Source organism: Pyrus communis, chromosome 15, assembly GCF_041283825.1.
Source record: "Pyrus communis isolate YQ-2024b chromosome 15, ASM4128382v1, whole genome shotgun sequence".
Taxonomy (NCBI): domain Eukaryota; kingdom Viridiplantae; phylum Streptophyta; class Magnoliopsida; order Rosales; family Rosaceae; genus Pyrus; species Pyrus communis.
The window spans coordinates 32,196,507-32,212,841 of NC_142579.1; the positions used below are offsets into that span (position 1 = coordinate 32,196,507).

The 16,335-nt window shown below is 35.7% G+C and overlaps 3 protein-coding genes and 1 long non-coding RNA gene across 17 annotated transcripts; 3 read left to right on the forward strand and 1 right to left on the reverse strand.

Annotated features, from left to right (window-relative positions):
• Positions 1-3,652: 3,652 nt before the first annotated feature.
• LOC137745535 (glucan endo-1,3-beta-glucosidase 14-like) lies at positions 3,653-7,255 on the forward strand. The gene is made up of 3 exons (XM_068485498.2): positions 3,653-4,238; positions 5,358-6,400; positions 6,915-7,255. Exons 1-3 carry the CDS (start codon positions 4,052-4,054, stop codon positions 7,002-7,004), a joined length of 1,320 nt encoding a protein of 439 aa, XP_068341599.1. The 5' UTR covers positions 3,653-4,051; the 3' UTR covers positions 7,005-7,255.
• Positions 7,256-8,444: 1,189 nt separating this feature from the next.
• On the forward strand, positions 8,445-9,618 carry LOC137731162 (umecyanin-like). The gene is made up of 2 exons (XM_068470274.2): positions 8,445-8,738; positions 9,076-9,618. The coding sequence occupies exons 1-2, from the start codon at positions 8,552-8,554 to the stop codon at positions 9,498-9,500; spliced, it is 612 nt and encodes a 203-aa protein (XP_068326375.1). The 5' UTR covers positions 8,445-8,551; the 3' UTR covers positions 9,501-9,618.
• Positions 9,619-10,253: 635 nt separating this feature from the next.
• LOC137730751 (early nodulin-like protein 15) lies at positions 10,254-11,724 on the forward strand. The gene is made up of 2 exons (XM_068469714.2): positions 10,254-11,053; positions 11,294-11,724. The coding sequence occupies exons 1-2, from the start codon at positions 10,861-10,863 to the stop codon at positions 11,629-11,631; spliced, it is 531 nt and encodes a 176-aa protein (XP_068325815.1). The 5' UTR covers positions 10,254-10,860; the 3' UTR covers positions 11,632-11,724.
• LOC148690872 (uncharacterized) lies at positions 11,236-15,920 on the reverse strand. Of its 14 annotated transcripts, none has more exons than XR_015956950.1 (7): positions 15,706-15,920; positions 15,297-15,370; positions 14,999-15,074; positions 14,266-14,421; positions 14,122-14,187; positions 13,429-13,480; positions 11,236-11,542 (listed from the first exon to the last, which is right to left on the reverse strand). It is a non-coding gene; the product is annotated as an uncharacterized LOC148690872 (long non-coding RNA). The 14 variants fall into 14 exon arrangements; XR_015956952.1 differs by having other exon boundaries at positions 14,297-14,615; XR_015956954.1 differs by having other exon boundaries at positions 14,297-14,421; positions 14,974-15,074; positions 15,706-15,919.
• Positions 15,921-16,335: the final 415 nt, after the last annotated feature.

The window sequence follows — 16,335 nt, forward strand, 5'->3', positions numbered from 1 at the left end:
AATATATTCCTAATATCCCCACTACTAGTGCATCACCAACACCACCATATGTTTCTGCCCCTGTTCCAATTCCTCCGAGTTCATCATTTACTGGCACCATCTCAATACCTACTTCTTCCAGTTTTGTTTCTATTTTATAACCCTCAACTTTGCCACCAAGTCAGCCAAGTCATCCTCCTATCACTATTAATTCTCATCCCATTATTACAAGATCTAAGGCTGGCATATGCAAGTCTAAGTCTCAGGTTTATGCAGCAACAAAGCATCATCTTCCAGTTGATCTTGAATATGTTCCTAGTACCTACTTACAAGCTTATAAGCATGCTCATTGGCGAGCTGCAATGCAAGATGAATATAATGCTTTGATCTCTACTGGTACTTAGTCTTTAGTTCCCCCTCATCTTTCCCAAAATATAGTTGGATGTAAGTGGGTGTTTCGGGTTAAGAAAAAGCATGATGACACTGTTGATAGGTATAAAGCTTATCCTGTGGCAAAGGGCTTCTATCAATAATAAGGCATTGACTTCTAAGAGACTTTTCCGGTTACCAAGCTAGTTACAATTCGAATTCTTCTTACCCTTGCTATTCAATATAATTGGTTTCTCAACCAAATGGATATAAGTAATGCCTTCCTTCATGAAGACTTAAAGGAGGATGTCTACATGCAACAACCTCCACGTTTTGTTGCTCCTAACTCTCCTAGTTACGTTTGCAAGTTGAGAAAATCTCTATATGGACTCAAACAAGCTCCTCGAGCTTGGTTTGATAAACTGTTCCAAGCCCTTCATTATCTTGGATTCAAACAATCTTCTTTTGATGCTTCCTTGTTTGTTCTTAATGGCCCTCACTTGGTTATTGTCCTTGTGTATGTTGATGATATCCTAGTCACTGGTCCAAACTCTCAACTCTGTCAACATTTTATTCAACAACTCAGTTCTCGGTTTCCAACGAAAGATCTTAGTCCCTTACACTATTTATTGGGCTTAGAGATACACAGATCCTCACATGGCATATTTCTTCATTAAACCAAGTACTTACTTGATCTTCTCAAGAAAACAAACATGGAGGGTGCAAAACCTTGTTGCACACATCTTGGTTCCAAGAAATTAGATCACAGTGGGCCTTTCTTGTCCAATCCCACTGAATATCGTTTCATTGTAGGCGCTTTACAATATCTAACGTGGACTAGATCGGACCTTACCTTTGTTGTGAACCAAATCTGCCAATTTATGCATGCTCCCAGGGAACAACATCTTCAGGCAGCTAAAAGAGTTCTCAGGTTTCTCAAAGGCTCTATTTCACATGGTTTGTGGTTCACCAAGAGTCCAATCCACCTTTCAACATACTCTGATGCTGATTAGGCTGGCTGCACATTTGACAGGCGTTCTACTAATGGTTATTGTGTGTTCCTAGACTATAATCTCATTAGCTGAAGTGCCAAGAAACAAGGTATTGTTGCTCGGTCATCTACAAAAGCTGAATATCGCTCGTTAGCTCACACAGCTGCAAAAATCACTGAGGTTTGCAAAATTCTCAGAGATCTTCATTTTCCTCTACCTACACTGCCTATACTTTGGTGTGACAACATCTTAGCAATATCCTTAGCATGTAATCCCGTCTTTCATGCTAGCACAAAGCATGTTGAGATAGACTACCACTATATTCGAGAATGGTTCTGGTTAATCTCCTTAAGGTGCAATTTGTTTGCAGTGAAAACCAATTAGCTGATCTTCACACCAAGTCCCTCTCTAAAAGCAGATTCACCTATATGTGTTCCCAGCTTCCAATTGGAACCAATTCTGATTCCCCTTCTCGCTTGAGGGGGTGTATTAGGGAGAATGACAAGTCATCCATTTCAATTACTTTTAAAGAGTGTGTTAAAGCTAAATGTAATTAGTTGTGCGAATGGTTGTGATTAGTTAGAGTAGTTATGAGATTAGCTAAGGCAATTAGGGGTATTTATGTAAATAGGCAAAGCCTATATATATCTTCACAGTGTACAATCCATTATTCAGTTAATACAATTGAAAACTTACAGGGGAAGTTTTCTGTTTCGATAAAGAACATGCAATAACATAAGGATAAAAGCCAAATAGAAAACAGTCTAAATGCACACTAAAGAATTAATTATCAAAAAAGATTTCAATTTTTAGTTTTTTTTTTAAATTTGAAAACAGAAATTGAAAACAAGATGGTGATCAAACCGCCAAATGTTCTTCAATATTTCGTTTTCTTCCCACATGTAATTGAGCTACGCAACAATATGCAGAGAAAATCTTTAGTGTGCTAAGAACACGGGGTGGTACACCTGTGTCACTATACAAATAATGAGATATTTGTGTTAAAAAATTAATAACTTCATAAAAATAAAATCTCTCCACTTATATATATAATGACACGTGATGATCACCTGTGTTCCTAATACAATAAAAATTTCTTCAATATACATGACCAAAGGACAAGAGTACTGGTCCCATACGTGAAGAAGAGATCCGAAAAGGATATCTTCTCTCACACATGTTCCAATATGGGACAGATGATTTTCGACGCGCCTTTAAAAAGTTCTTAACTTATAATTGCCGTTCGATCATAGAAATCAATGAATAAACCTTTTCTTTTCCTTTTATTTGTCCTATTATGTCACTTTTAAATCATTCATGTTTTTTCTGGACATCACTGTTCATCAATGCTCAATTGTTGAGTCGAACTCTCTCCCAGGGTTAGAATAACGAGCGTAAAACGAAAATTTTGAAGTGTTAATATTACTTACCTATCAATTTCATTGTGTTGATATATATCCTTAGTTTTCTTTGCCAAACAACTCCAACGTACTATAGACCTAACCCATTGACTAAAACTATCATTCATCAATGGGTGATTGATTTTGTTTACATCCAATTATTTTCTCAACTAGATTACCAGAAAATATTTAAATTAAGATTTAAAATGAGTCTTGTCACCAATGCCACTGATTATGCATGGTGCTGATTCTTCTGACGACCAAGGTCGGTGTTGTGGGTCTACGAGGGGAAGAAGGATAAGCCATGTTTCTTGTATAAGTAAAACCTTACAAAGAAAAGGCTGATTAAGTTGATTAGTTGGGTAAATAGGATCATCCTATGAGAAACCCGTCTAACCAGTGACTGATTTGATCATTCAATATTAAGAAATATACAGATGCATTATTTTATTTTATTTTTTAAAACCGATTTTTTACACTAAGGGAGATCAGTTTAACTCCACAATAAGCTAATAAAAACATGGTTCGAATTCGTTTTTGGCAATAATTAAACTTAAAACCTCTCACTTATAAGTAAACATGAGTACTACTACACCGTAATACTAAGTAGCTATATGAACACATTATTAACAATCAAAATGTCTTATCATTAATTATCAATATAATTCGATGTGTTTATCATTACTAAATTGCATAATAAGTAACTTACCACATCATACTCAAGTAAAACTTTTCTTAAAGCAAGCGTGTAAGATTGCACAAACAAACAAGTTGATTCTAACGTGACATCCTCTCATGTTTCAATATATAATACTAGAGAAACTCAATTTTTATACCAAATTTATAAATTAAATAATATATCACAAAAAAATTAAGCACATTAATAAACTAATAATCTAATCATTAATATCTACATTATTTAATTCGTAAAATTTTAATTTAAAATTTTAACCTCCCTAATCTAACTTTTCTGCCCTAATCTAACTTTTCTCAACTGGGAGCAGAAAAGTAGTGAAGCAAAATTCCGCCCAAACCAAGTGGCAACCAGAAAACCAAAAAAAACCAAACCAATTAGAGCAACAGTCGCAAGCAAACACTCCTACACTGTCAGGGAACTCGATAAAAGCAGCAAAAAGCCCCATAACCCAACCCCTTTCCTCTTTGATCCTCCCAAAACGATCGCCAAAACCCCCGTTCTGTTCATCTTCTCCTTCTCCAATCTTACTTTCCTCATCAAAGGAGCTTCCTTTCTGCAAGAGGAAGGCAAGGATGGAGGGAAAAGAGTAAAGGGTATATAGGCATTGATGTCTTATGGCATGCCAGAGGAAGAAGAAGCACTGCATTGAATTTGAAGGGTTTTTGTTTGAAGGGTCTCTACTTTTGGATCTTTGCCAAAGCTTGAATCTTTTCTTGCTGGTTTTTTTTTCTGGGACCATGAAAAGCTTCTGGTTTTTTGCTCAGTTTGTTCTCGTCTTCCTGGTGTTCTTCCCTCCGATTGGTAAATTTCTTTCTTTGGTTTGAATTTGATCATAGATTGTTGATTTTTAATTGAATTGTGGAGTTGGTATTGATTTTTGACCGTTATCTGCTGCAATTTGATGAATTGGATGACTATAGAACAGTAGAGTGTGTGTGTGTGTGTGTGTGTGTGTGTGTGATTGTTTATAGTGGAAAAGTTTTATCTTTGGAAATTCGGTTTGAGTATTTTGGTGATTCTTGACTTCGATTGCTCGATGATAGGTTCTTATTGTATCGATTGCTTTCTGTTGGAAAGATTGGTAAATCTTGAAAATTGGGTCTATATCTGGGTCTATTGTAAGTGAGGATTGATTGGCTTTCTCCTTTATTGGTTATCTGAAGTTGTTTTTTGTAGTTTCCTCAGTGAAAAATATTCAAACTTCTGGGTTTCTCTTTTTTTGTTTGTTTTTAATTTGTTTCATAATTAAGAAAACAAACAATATTGTAAAGCCTTGTTCTTGTATTGATTTGATAGCATGACAACTTGAAACATATTAATGGAAGTCTTCGGCTTATTTCGTATATATATCATCATCTGTGGTGGGGGATTATGTACAAGATCAACGTTTCTGTGGCTCACTGCCATATTTTACCCTTTGTTTTTTTTCTTTATTATACAGGTTGGCAAAAGATGTCTTATTTATTAACAATTTTTTTCTAAACTATTTAGAGGGACTGGTAGATGACCTTTTCATTAGTTGTATTATGTATTGAAGCTTCTCATCAACTAGTAGCGGTTATGGGCAATCTGATAATTTCCCAGTTGGTGTACTTCTCCTTTTCAAAGTTAAATGCACATGATACGTACAGTCCTTACAATTTGTTAGAATCTTGAAGAAGAAAACTAGAGTAAAATCTACTATTTTTATCGTTTCAGGAAAAACTGAAAATTTTCAGTTTAATGGTTCCATTTAAAGTGGTGTGCTTTCAAAAAACTATAGTGTAATATGCCGAAATTGGTTCTGTAAATACCTGCGTGGTTTACTACACTAAATAGTTATATTAGTTTTAGTGTAAAACATGGAACTTAATACTTTTTCATCGTTTTTCATTACCACATGACCACATGATTGGTGATGCTGTCTCTGTTATTTCCCAGCCTCTGTGGCGGTGGAAGCATTCACTGGAGCATATGGAATAAATTACGGAAGAATTGCAGATAACATCCCTTCTCCTGATAAAGTTGCTACTCTTCTCAGAGCAGCAAAGATAAAGAATGTCAGGATATATGATGCTGATCACAGTGTTCTCAAGGCTTTTAGCGGGACTGGGCTTGAGTTAGTGGTAGGGCTTCCAAATGGGTACCTGAAAGACATGAGTGCCAATGAAGATCATGCAATGGATTGGGTTAAAGAGAATGTGCAGGCGTTCCTTCCTGACACACATATCTGCGGGATTGCTGTGGGTAATGAAGTTTTAGGTGGGGTTGATTATGAATTGTGGGCAGCTCTTTTGGGTGCAGTCAAAAACATCTATAATGCGATAAAGAAGCTAGGATTAACTGATGTAGTTCAGATTACTACTGCACATTCACAGGCCGTTTTTGCTAATTCTTATCCTCCCTCTTCATGTATATTTAAAGATAATATTAAGCAGCAGTACATGAAGCCGCTTTTGGAGTTCTTCTCAGAAATCGGGTCTCCCTTCTGTTTAAATGCTTACCCATTCCTTGCCTACATGAGTGATCCGGAGAATATTGATATTAATTATGCTCTGTTCCAGAAAACTCAAGGAATTTACGATCCAAAAACTGACCTTCATTATGATAACATGCTCGATGCTCAGATTGATGCAGCCTATGCAGCATTGGAAGATGCTGGGTTCAAAAAGATGGAAGTTATTATTACAGAGACAGGATGGGCTTCACGTGGAGATGACAGTGAAGCTGCCGCAACTGTAAATAATGCAAGGACATACAATTATAATCTACGTAAAAGGCTAGCAAAGAAAAAGGGGACCCCTATGCGGCCAAAGTTTGTAGTGAAGGCATACATTTTTGCCATTTTTAATGAAGACTTGAAACCGGGACCAACTTCTGAGAGAAATTTTGGACTGTTCAAGCCTGATGGGACGATTGCATATGATATTGGGTATCGTGGACTCGTAACATCATCTGCAGATTCGTTGCGGTTATCTTCAAAGGTACAAATTTTCTTACCTCCAATAAACTAAATCATTTGAATGCTAATGTCTTGAAGATTGGGTTGCTTGTTTTGGGTTTTCCCTAAAACTAAATGAAATATGGTTTGAAGAAACAATGATTTAAATTCAAATTCCATTGCTTTTCCTTAGATTGTCATTGCAATGTTTTTGTCTTTGCCTTTAGAAATAGGGTTAGATTAGATGCATAGGAAACATAAAAGCATTTGGGTTTAGAATTGAAAATAGGAGTACAAACACCATAACGAAAGGTGCCTAATAAACTGAACAGTAGGATATTGACCTCAATATGAAGATGTACGCCTTTGTGATCCTCTAAAATATAAAAGAATTTATGAGATTTTCATCACGAAAGCTTTTTGCCTTGTGTAACATTTTTGAATTTCAGCCGTTGTGATCTTGCTAAACAGTTTAAACGATTTTTATTACCTGAGTTGCTATATTATTGGAAGAGCTTCCTCGTCTCATTGGTTTCTTTATGTACGCTATGTTACAGGACATTGGAGCTCAAGGTTGGCCTCGGTTGCAATTCTTGATACTATCAATTTCTTCTGCAGCATTGCTTCTGTTTTTAGGTAATGATTGAGCGAAGCGGGCAGCAGCAGTCGGAGTTCAGAGCTCGACTATCATCTCCTTCAAAGTACAAACGCCATAACAGAACCGATTCTTAAGTTTCGTAAACTATGTGCTAGCAGCTAGCTACTGCTTATTAAGTATATATACTTATGAGGAAATGTATATCAGTTTTGCTTCTTACAAATCACTATTCTTCCATTACCTCAAAGTTTCTTGGGGTTTACATTTTATGACAGAAGAACTGTTTATTTTCTCCTTCTACAGACAGTTGTTTATTTCTGTCAATGTGTGCATGAGAAGAAAAATGGTTTATTTCTGTCAATGTGTTCGTGTTAATCAAAGCAGGAGAAAATTTTGTCACTCATTGTGGATTACAAGGAAGACTTCCGCTGTTCATTCGTGATCATAATGTTCGTCGTATTAATCAAAACAGTAATGGCAGCCACGACATATTAAAATATAGTAGTAGTAATTAAAAATCTGCTTGTCTGGAAAGGAAAAAGTCATACAAAATTAATTATGACAAAATAATATAAAGTTGCCAACAAATGAGTCACGCAAAAGGAGGAGATAAACATTGCAAATTTAATATGCTCAAGGGGAGTATATACATTGGCTCATATTATAGGGAGGGTGGCAATACAAGATTCTTATTGATTTGGTCTCACACACATCTATCTGTAATAAAACAAATTTTGCCTACCCTTCAAGGTCTCCCATTTGATTCTCAACCAACATGTAATTAGTAATTAACAAAGATCGGAGTAGGGAATTTTCACGTAAGAAGGCGGCTATAATTTTTTCTCCCCTCTAATATGAGCTGTTAAGTTGGTGGTCCCATTTTTAGTTGTTTGGGGTGGGCTAATTTTCACTACGTAGATGAACTTACAAGAATTAGCACCAAAAATTTCGTTTCCTCAAATTGTTCACTAAGCTAGTGCCCACCTTGGTCCATGAGTGGCTTCGCCCTTGTGAAGTATTAACTGAAAGACACGTAATGCTAAGATTAAAAACATAAAGATGGAGTTGGAGAAGTTATTTTAATGTTAAGATCATATTGTTTAATTTTTTTAATAGTCCGGACTACTCAATAGTATAAGGAATAAACAGTTGGAATGTAATTGAGAAAATACTATTTTTGCTTACTTGTCAATCTAATGCATGTAAAGCCGAACTACCTAGTAATCCAGACAATTGAAGATTTACCCTTTACTGTCACAAGATAATACTAATTTGCGTTTTATAAAACAAGTTATTATTACAATTTCAGCATGGTAAGAGTTCTTCCCAATAAATTTATATGCCTCAAAGTCTCCCATATGATTATCGTTGACTTTTCCCACATGGTTCCAATCATTGACTTTGGCTTCACATGCTGATAATGTCATATTAACAACCCCTTTGCAACCACCATCCAATTGCCAAATGGTGCAAGCAAGGTTTGTCCCTCTCTATGTCTATATATTGAAAAGAGAAGCAGAAATGCCAAAACACACCAAACAGGTAGCTTGATAAGCGGGGGCAACCTGTGAACACAGATCCCAGAGAGTTGGAGAGATGGCGCACAAAATGCTTGGTTATGTGACAGTTTTTGTTGTGTTAGCGGCAGCAGCACTGGTCATAGAAAGAGCAGAAGCTGAATCATACACAGTTGGTGATGATCTTGGTTGGACCAACATTGTTGATTCCAACACTTATTCTTCCTGGGCTGCTAATCACACCTTCAAAGTTGGCGACACTCTAGGTAACCCAAAACTTTACCTTTTTTTATTTACCTTTTCTGATTAGTTTATGAGTCGTGTGATAACCATTTCATTTTTATGTTTTGAAAACCAAAAATTAAAAGCTACTTTGGTGACTTTTTGAAAAATTGGCTTGATGAAATAGTTGTTAAACGAGCTGACGGTTTAAGGCTAGTGATTTCAACACTCATTCTTTAGTTTCTTGTACTGCTCTTGTGAGAGCCGAGAAATCGTAAAATATGCAGTTGAAGTGCAGATGACTGAAACAGAAGTGTGAAAATGCTACTTTTTACTATTCGTACAAATGCAATATGATCTTAATTTGGTGTTTTTTGGCAGTGTTCCAGTTCGTAACTGGACGACATGATGTAGCCACACTTACAAAGAAAGCGTATGATGAATGCAGCACCACCGATCTCTTGGGCGTACTAAACCAAGGACCTGCCAGTTACAACCTCAACGAAACCGGCGATTACTACTTCATCTGCACCATCTCCGGCCACTGTAACGATGGTCAGAAGTTGAGCATCAAAGTGACAGCTAGCCCTGCCCCACCACCTTCTCATAGCCCTGCCCCTCCTCCGTCTGACACTACGGCTCCTGTGTCGCCACCAACCACAACGCCTCCTCTTCCTTCTGACACTGAGACTCCTACGTCACCACCAACCACGACGGCGCCTCCTCCTTCTGACGCTTCTTCCCTTGCTTCTACTTTTTCTACTGTTTTCGTGTCCATTCCCATTGCTCTTTTCTACCTCTTCTAGTACTCGTGTTCTTGAGTATCGAGTGTTAATTTTATCTCAACATTGCGAGTTCAATGCTTCATACTGTATTTTCAACAAGACTTCCATCGATCCAATATTCATGATGATTTTAATTTGATCTTTTGTGTTGTTTATACTCCATATATGCAACAGAGAAATTACAATTGTCTGCGGTGATACTTAACCCAAAGTTCCAAACATTATTCAGGGAATACGTGCCTTAATGCACTTGGTCAACTCAATCATCTTGACTTGGGCTTGAGCATTAGTAGATTATTTTTTCACAGCAATTAGAACTATCTATCGGCTTAAATGCCAACCTTCTTCACTTTCTTGGTTAATATTTTTTAAAACACATAATTGAAACACTTACCGACACTTTCTAATATAGATGGATCCTAAAAATTATTGATAAGGTCTGTCTGTACAAGAAAGTGTGTTAGTTTTGTGTGTCTAAATAAAATTATTATTTCCCAAATTATAGTTTTGACATTAGGGTCAATATCTATATACATTGCTACCCAATTTATGCTCTAATTAAAAAATTAAGAGAATTTGAGTTATCATATATATTAGAGGGGGACCATTAATATATATATATATATATGTATGTATGAAGAACATGGCTTCTATGCATTTTGAATTGCTTCTCTAGAAGAATTTTTTACTTAGGCGAGGAATCAAATCATGTTCATATTCCTCATGGATCTATGATGATAAAATATCGATGACCACTGTCTAAACTAGAATTTTTATGATAAAAATGGACATTTACATGCAAATTGTGGTAATTTGGAGTTAATTTAAAAGAAGTACTCTTCGACCTTTGATTAGCTTATGCGTTAGTGTTCAACTTTTCTATTTCAGCCTCATTTTTATAAGTTATTGGACCTGAACTTATAAAATTGGGAACATAAAGGGTCGACAACTGACCCAAAATTACCATTTAAAATGCCCTATTTCTTAATTGAATGAGGTGGCCAATGTTATATCTGTCACAATTCTTTGCTAGGGAATCAGCAATGCCATGCCCTGCAGGTTAGTGTTTTATATACAACTCAACATTCACAAAAAATGTTTCTAGTCCAAACATAATTAACATCGACACCTGCTCATTGAAATATCCCTATACGGATATTCGGACGTACGTACCAGTTAATTAGTGATTTGTACTGCACCTCGCATAGGGCAGCTACCTTGCAATTGCCGGATGTCATACTCAACGCATTTTGGCCGGCCGCCCTCAACCGCTTCCTAAAATCCGAGAAGTCTCCCCAGTATAAATTCAGACCTCCAACATCCCAATACCGCACTGTAAATTCCTTTGTACAAGAAACAACACGAACACGAGAATTAAAAGATGGTTAAACTCATGAATGTGAGTAATGTGGTTGTCCTTGTTCTAGCAGTGATTGCCACAACATTGCTACTTGGAGCAGAAGCTGGAGAATATACAGTGGGAGATGAGTTGGGTTGGACTATTCCTCCTGGTGGCGCTGCTACGTACGAAGCATGGGCTGCCAAGCATAACTTGTCCGTTACTGATTTTATAAGTAAGTTTCTTTACTTTCCGCTTATTATTTACTTTTAGGAACCGTTTGATAATCATTTCGTTTTTAGTTTTAATTTTTTGTATTTTTTTTTAATTGAAAACTTGTTTAGTAACTAATTTCAGTCTTTATTTTTCACAAATATTGTTATCCAACCGGTCCGTAACTGATCATGATGATGACGGTTATGATGATAATGATCATGCATGATGATGATATTGATGATATGATTTGTTTGTGCAGACTTCAACTTTAAAGTTGGAGAACAAGACTTGGCTATAGTAACCAAGAAGGATTACGACGCCTGCAACACGGACAACCCCTTATTTGTATTCCAAGAAGGCGGAGAGTTTCAGTTTGTTCAGTCGGACACATATTATTTGACCTGCACCTTCGCCGGCCACTGCACCAAAGGTCAAAAGATTGCTCTTTATATTGCTCCCGCTTTTTCTCCTTCTCCAAGTCCATCTTCATATCCAAGTGAAAAAACTGCTGCTCAACATGCTAATGCAGTCAAATTTGTTTCCAAGAAAGGTCAAGGGCTCAAGAAATTACTGCCTGTGATGATGAAGTCCCTCTAATTCCTTTATAACTATATAAAACTTGGGTCCTAGTTAATTATATGCCCTTTACCAAAAAAAAGTTAATTATATGCCAAGAGGAATAATAATATTTACGAATAACAAGAGGTACTTGGTATTTTGTAGTTGTATCAAGTGCACATATGTCTTGGCATTTTTTTTTTCGTGGATTAATTATTTTGTAACAGAATAAAACATTTTTCTGGGTAGTGTTTCAATGCTCATCAAAAGATTCCCTTGTGATGATTCAATATTATACGTATGCATTCTAGTTTCAAACATCTGCCTAACAAGAAAATTCACTCCAAATCAATTTGTTGGTTACTGTAGCAATGTACCCAATTGACACTTGTGATTGTTTGTGTTGATCATGAATGAAACACTACTCTACTTTGTAATATATATATATATATATATATATATATATATATATATATATATATATCATAATCAGAACAATTCTATTTCTTAATCTTCAATGGAGATCATACCTACTAAAAATCATTCGAATTAGAGATCGTTTAGGCATTCAAATGTATCAAATAAATCAATATTGTAAGCACCAAGTAGCATGTTAATGTTAATGATGAACTATCATCTATTTGATACATTCAAATGACCAAATGATATACATTTCAAATGATTCTTTTATAAGGATAATCATCAAATGAAAATGAAGAAATTGAATGGTTTCAGTTATGAAATTTTTATGGTTAAGATACGTTATTTGTACGTTATTTGTAAGTGAGAGAATGAGTTCAACTACTATTGGAGGAATCCAAGTATTACTAGCATCTCTGCACGCACTAATGTGCATGCGAGATGCATTTTTGCATCACGGGCGTTACGCGCCTCTAAATGTGTGTTGTATTAGTTTTTTTTCCATTGTAATTGTCAATGTATATGTTTCAGAAAGTATGATACCAAGTATGGTGGTGAGGGATGAAATCTGGAAGATGGCTGCACATAACTAGAAACAAAAAATTTGAAACTGTTGATGTGGATACTCTCTCACACATAGCAATGCCTATTACGGTATTCTCTAACATTGCCTTCGCAAGCATGAAGCATGTACAATATAACTTATTTTCCTTTTCCCTGTATTTTAAAATCAATTAACTTGGGAATTTATTACTTGGGAAAGCTCATAATGTTTTCATTGGTCAATTCACTAAGGCTTATGTTGGGCAAAGGATCATGATGATGTGAAGACCTCAATGTATTGTTGTAGAGGACAAAGCACATACTCATGAGTTACTTTGTTTGCTGAAGGACAGCGTTAATAAAGGAAAAGATTTTTTTACCAAAATGTAGAACAAAGGTGAAATAAAATGTGGGAGAGCAGTAAAATATGATGTTTGCGGTGCTTTTTGTACTTGGGGATGGGGAGGAATTTTATTTTATGTTTTTTTTTTAATGCAAATTCGGATTTAGTGGTAACTGATGTTGAAGTTGATTTTCAGTGGAGTTGTGTTGTGGATTGTGGGAAACAAACTAAACTTCCATGTTATGTGCAAAGACCATGATCAGAGTTTGGTTTGATGGGATCCAACTGGCAGGAAACATATATGAAGCCTTTGGTGTGTATGCAAATTTTCAATATATAGATCTAAGCAACATAAATTATACAGTGAAGTTTCACGCAACTGGGGAGAAAAAGAAACCAATTACAAACGTAAAAATGAAGTCAAACTTCTTATAATTGAGATTTATAATATGAACATTCACAACCCAAAATACACAAAATTATAATAATCATGTAAGAATAGATATTGAATAGAGGACAAAAATGATTACCTAAGCCATAAGTGCTTTGGGCAAAAATGCTTTCATCCAAATCTTTATCCTTCTGCACATTCAAAGAAACAAAGAAAATGAAAAGATTGACTTATTTACCAGATTGCACCGTTTATATATGAAAGAACAGCCCTGGTCATGTTATCACTTGTGAAGATCCCATGTTTTCATATGATCAAATGATTAAGTATGAAGTTAATCCACCAAAAACAGCTTATGCTCCTCCTCATCATTCCATGCAACACCTTCCCATATCAAAAACCAACCACTACAACAATTAATCAACTAAAAATAATTAATCTAATATCATAGGAGGAGGTACTGTTTTCGGGCCAAAATCATAGTATCGACACTGCTTCGTGCCAATCTGCACACACAGTATTTCAATGTAAACATCCATGGTATTTCAAAAGTAAACCCAATTATCAATAAGAAAACAGAAATAAGCAGAAACCTGCTCATCAACACACCTAAAATTGATTAATCATGTAGCTTTACAGCTCAAAAAGCACAAACTAATAGGAGGGAGCCAAACATATACCACCATAACCAAAATTAAGACAGTAGGCATAAAAAGGTGATGCCTTTGACAGCATTCAAAGTAAATATTAAACATGTTGTGCGATTGTCTACCATTTAACGAAATTAAGAATGACAAATATAAATACCTTAGTAATGAAATGAGGGAGATACCTTAGTAATGCAGTAATTCTGTTTGTATTTCTATTTGAATGCTCCACTAATTCACTGCACCAAAGCCTATTTAACGAAAAAGAAATGAGCAGAATGTAGACGAGGAATTGATATTAGTAATGCAAAGACTTATGTGATACATACAATGAAGATTACATGAAGGCCAGCCAACTACCTTCATGGACAATGACATGATCTACTTGTAGCAGACATTAGTTGTCCCTGCTGTTCCAGGAAGACAAATCAGAGGAGGTACTGCTTTCGGGCCAAAATCATAGTATTGCCACTGTTTGTGCCAATCTGCATACATAGTATTTCAATGTAAACATACACAGTATTTCAAAAGTAAACCGAATTATCAATAAGAAAACAGAAATAAGCAGAAACCTGCTTATCAACACACCTAAAATTGATTAATCATGTAGCTTTACAGCTCAAAAAGGGTACATACATAAGAAGCTCCACATGCAGAACCTCAACTCACAATTGAGCAACTTAGAAAAAACCTCACATCAAAATTCGCAAACTTGATACAAATCCATGTCATAATACAGTTGAAAATACAAAGCACAAACATAGGAACTATCTTACAATTGGGTTTTATAAAAAGGTGAGACTAAACCCAAAAGAACAAAAAATGCAGCACTAAAATCAAACTAAAGAATCCAACCCAGGAACAAAATGACAAAAAAATAAAATTGGAGAAATTCGAAAGGGTAATGGAGAAGTGGAGGTGAAAAGAAACGTGCTGGGATCTTGTGAAGAGGGACCTGTAGATGTAATCTCCGGGAAGAGTGAGAACTGAAAAATATTAAAAATGAAATGGGAAAATTGAACAAGAAGATAAAAGACCATGATCAATTACTCTGTTGCTCACTTCTTGTGATCCAAATTTGAAGAAGAATGGCGGTTTCTTCCTTCCGTGTATCTAGGCCTCTTTGTTTCTTCTATCCCTGCATTACCGACCTAAACAACATCAAACCAAGTGCAATACAATCCAATCCCATGCAATACTCAAATAAACAAAAGAGAGACCAACGTCCCTCCACCAACTACCCATAACAAAATATGTATAAAAAAAATATATGCTGATCAAAAGTCCAAGCAACAAACGAGAAATTTTTCAAGCGGTGCAACCATGTAAATGAAGAAGGAAAAAGACGATGATCAATTACTCTGCTGCTCCCTTTTTGTGATCCACAGAATTTTTCGGAGCTTCGCCTCTGTAGTCCCAATCCTTTTCACGAATCTGCAAGGAACAAAGAAATATGAAAAGAGTGAAAAATCAGAATTGGACTTGGGGATTTTCCGTGGCTCTGTAAATGCCCAATCTCTTTTAACACACACAATCTCACCCATTGCATAAGATAGTCACCATTCCAAAATTAAAGACAGAAAAAAAAAAATTTAAAAACTAAAAAAAAAACCCCAAAAATGAACCCTAGTTTTTTAAATTGGGAAGTTGGGTACCTGGGGAAGATGGCAATGAAGGCGACGGTTCCAGTCACAAATAGCTTAATCGAAGCAAGATGATGAACAACAAATGGGTAACTGAGATAGAGTGAGAGGAAGATCAGTGCTTACATGAAAGTTGCTGGTGCGATTGGATTTGAGTGAATTAGTGGGAAGAAAACTGCTTTGTATTCCTGCTGGTGCGGTTGGATCTGATTGAGACTACAGTTTCCTTCCATTACGCGTGTGTTTCTCGCAAGGTAGTGGGAAGAAAACTGCTTCCACTATTTTGTTAATTTTTTTTTTTTTTGTTTTTATGACAAAACTATTCCTACCATTTTGTTTGTATTATTTTCAGCTAGTTGTGGAATTTTTTTGTTTGAGGGGCTTTATAATCCAATTATTTTTTGTGAAGCCATGAAACATCGAACTCTTCTTCTTCTTCTTATTTAAAAATCCATGACAGAAATTATTAAATATATTTAACCTTTTTTTGTAAGTTTTAATTAAAAAATTTTTAAAAAAATTAAAAAAAAAAAACCTATTGTTCTACCGTTCATCTTCCTCTTCATTCATCTCATACCTTTCTCCGCATTCATCTCATACTACTACCGTTCTATCATTCATCTTCTTCTATCGTTTACTTTTTTATTTCTTTTCGAATCATATATAAAATTGCTGCTGTTGGGTGGGGTGTCTTTTTGACACGCCCCGACCCCGATATTCCCCAAATACCAGGATAGGCACGTGCTGGCCGACACC

Excerpts from the sequence above, each read along its gene's own strand:
- LOC137745535 (XM_068485498.2), top strand. The coding sequence starts at position 4,052 with ATGGCATGCCAGAGGAAGAAGAAGCACTGCATTGAATTTGAAGGGTTT. Across the intron at positions 4,239-5,357 it reads GGTGTTCTTCCCTCCGATTG|CCTCTGTGGCGGTGGAAGCA; the intron begins GTAAATTTCTTT and ends GTTATTTCCCAG. Across the intron at positions 6,401-6,914 it reads CGTTGCGGTTATCTTCAAAG|GACATTGGAGCTCAAGGTTG; the intron begins GTACAAATTTTC and ends GCTATGTTACAG.
- LOC137731162 (XM_068470274.2), top strand. The coding sequence starts at position 8,552 with ATGGCGCACAAAATGCTTGGTTATGTGACAGTTTTTGTTGTGTTAGCG. Across the intron at positions 8,739-9,075 it reads CAAAGTTGGCGACACTCTAG|TGTTCCAGTTCGTAACTGGA; the intron begins GTAACCCAAAAC and ends GTTTTTTGGCAG.
- LOC137730751 (XM_068469714.2), top strand. The coding sequence starts at position 10,861 with ATGGTTAAACTCATGAATGTGAGTAATGTGGTTGTCCTTGTTCTAGCA. Across the intron at positions 11,054-11,293 it reads GTCCGTTACTGATTTTATAA|ACTTCAACTTTAAAGTTGGA; the intron begins GTAAGTTTCTTT and ends TTGTTTGTGCAG.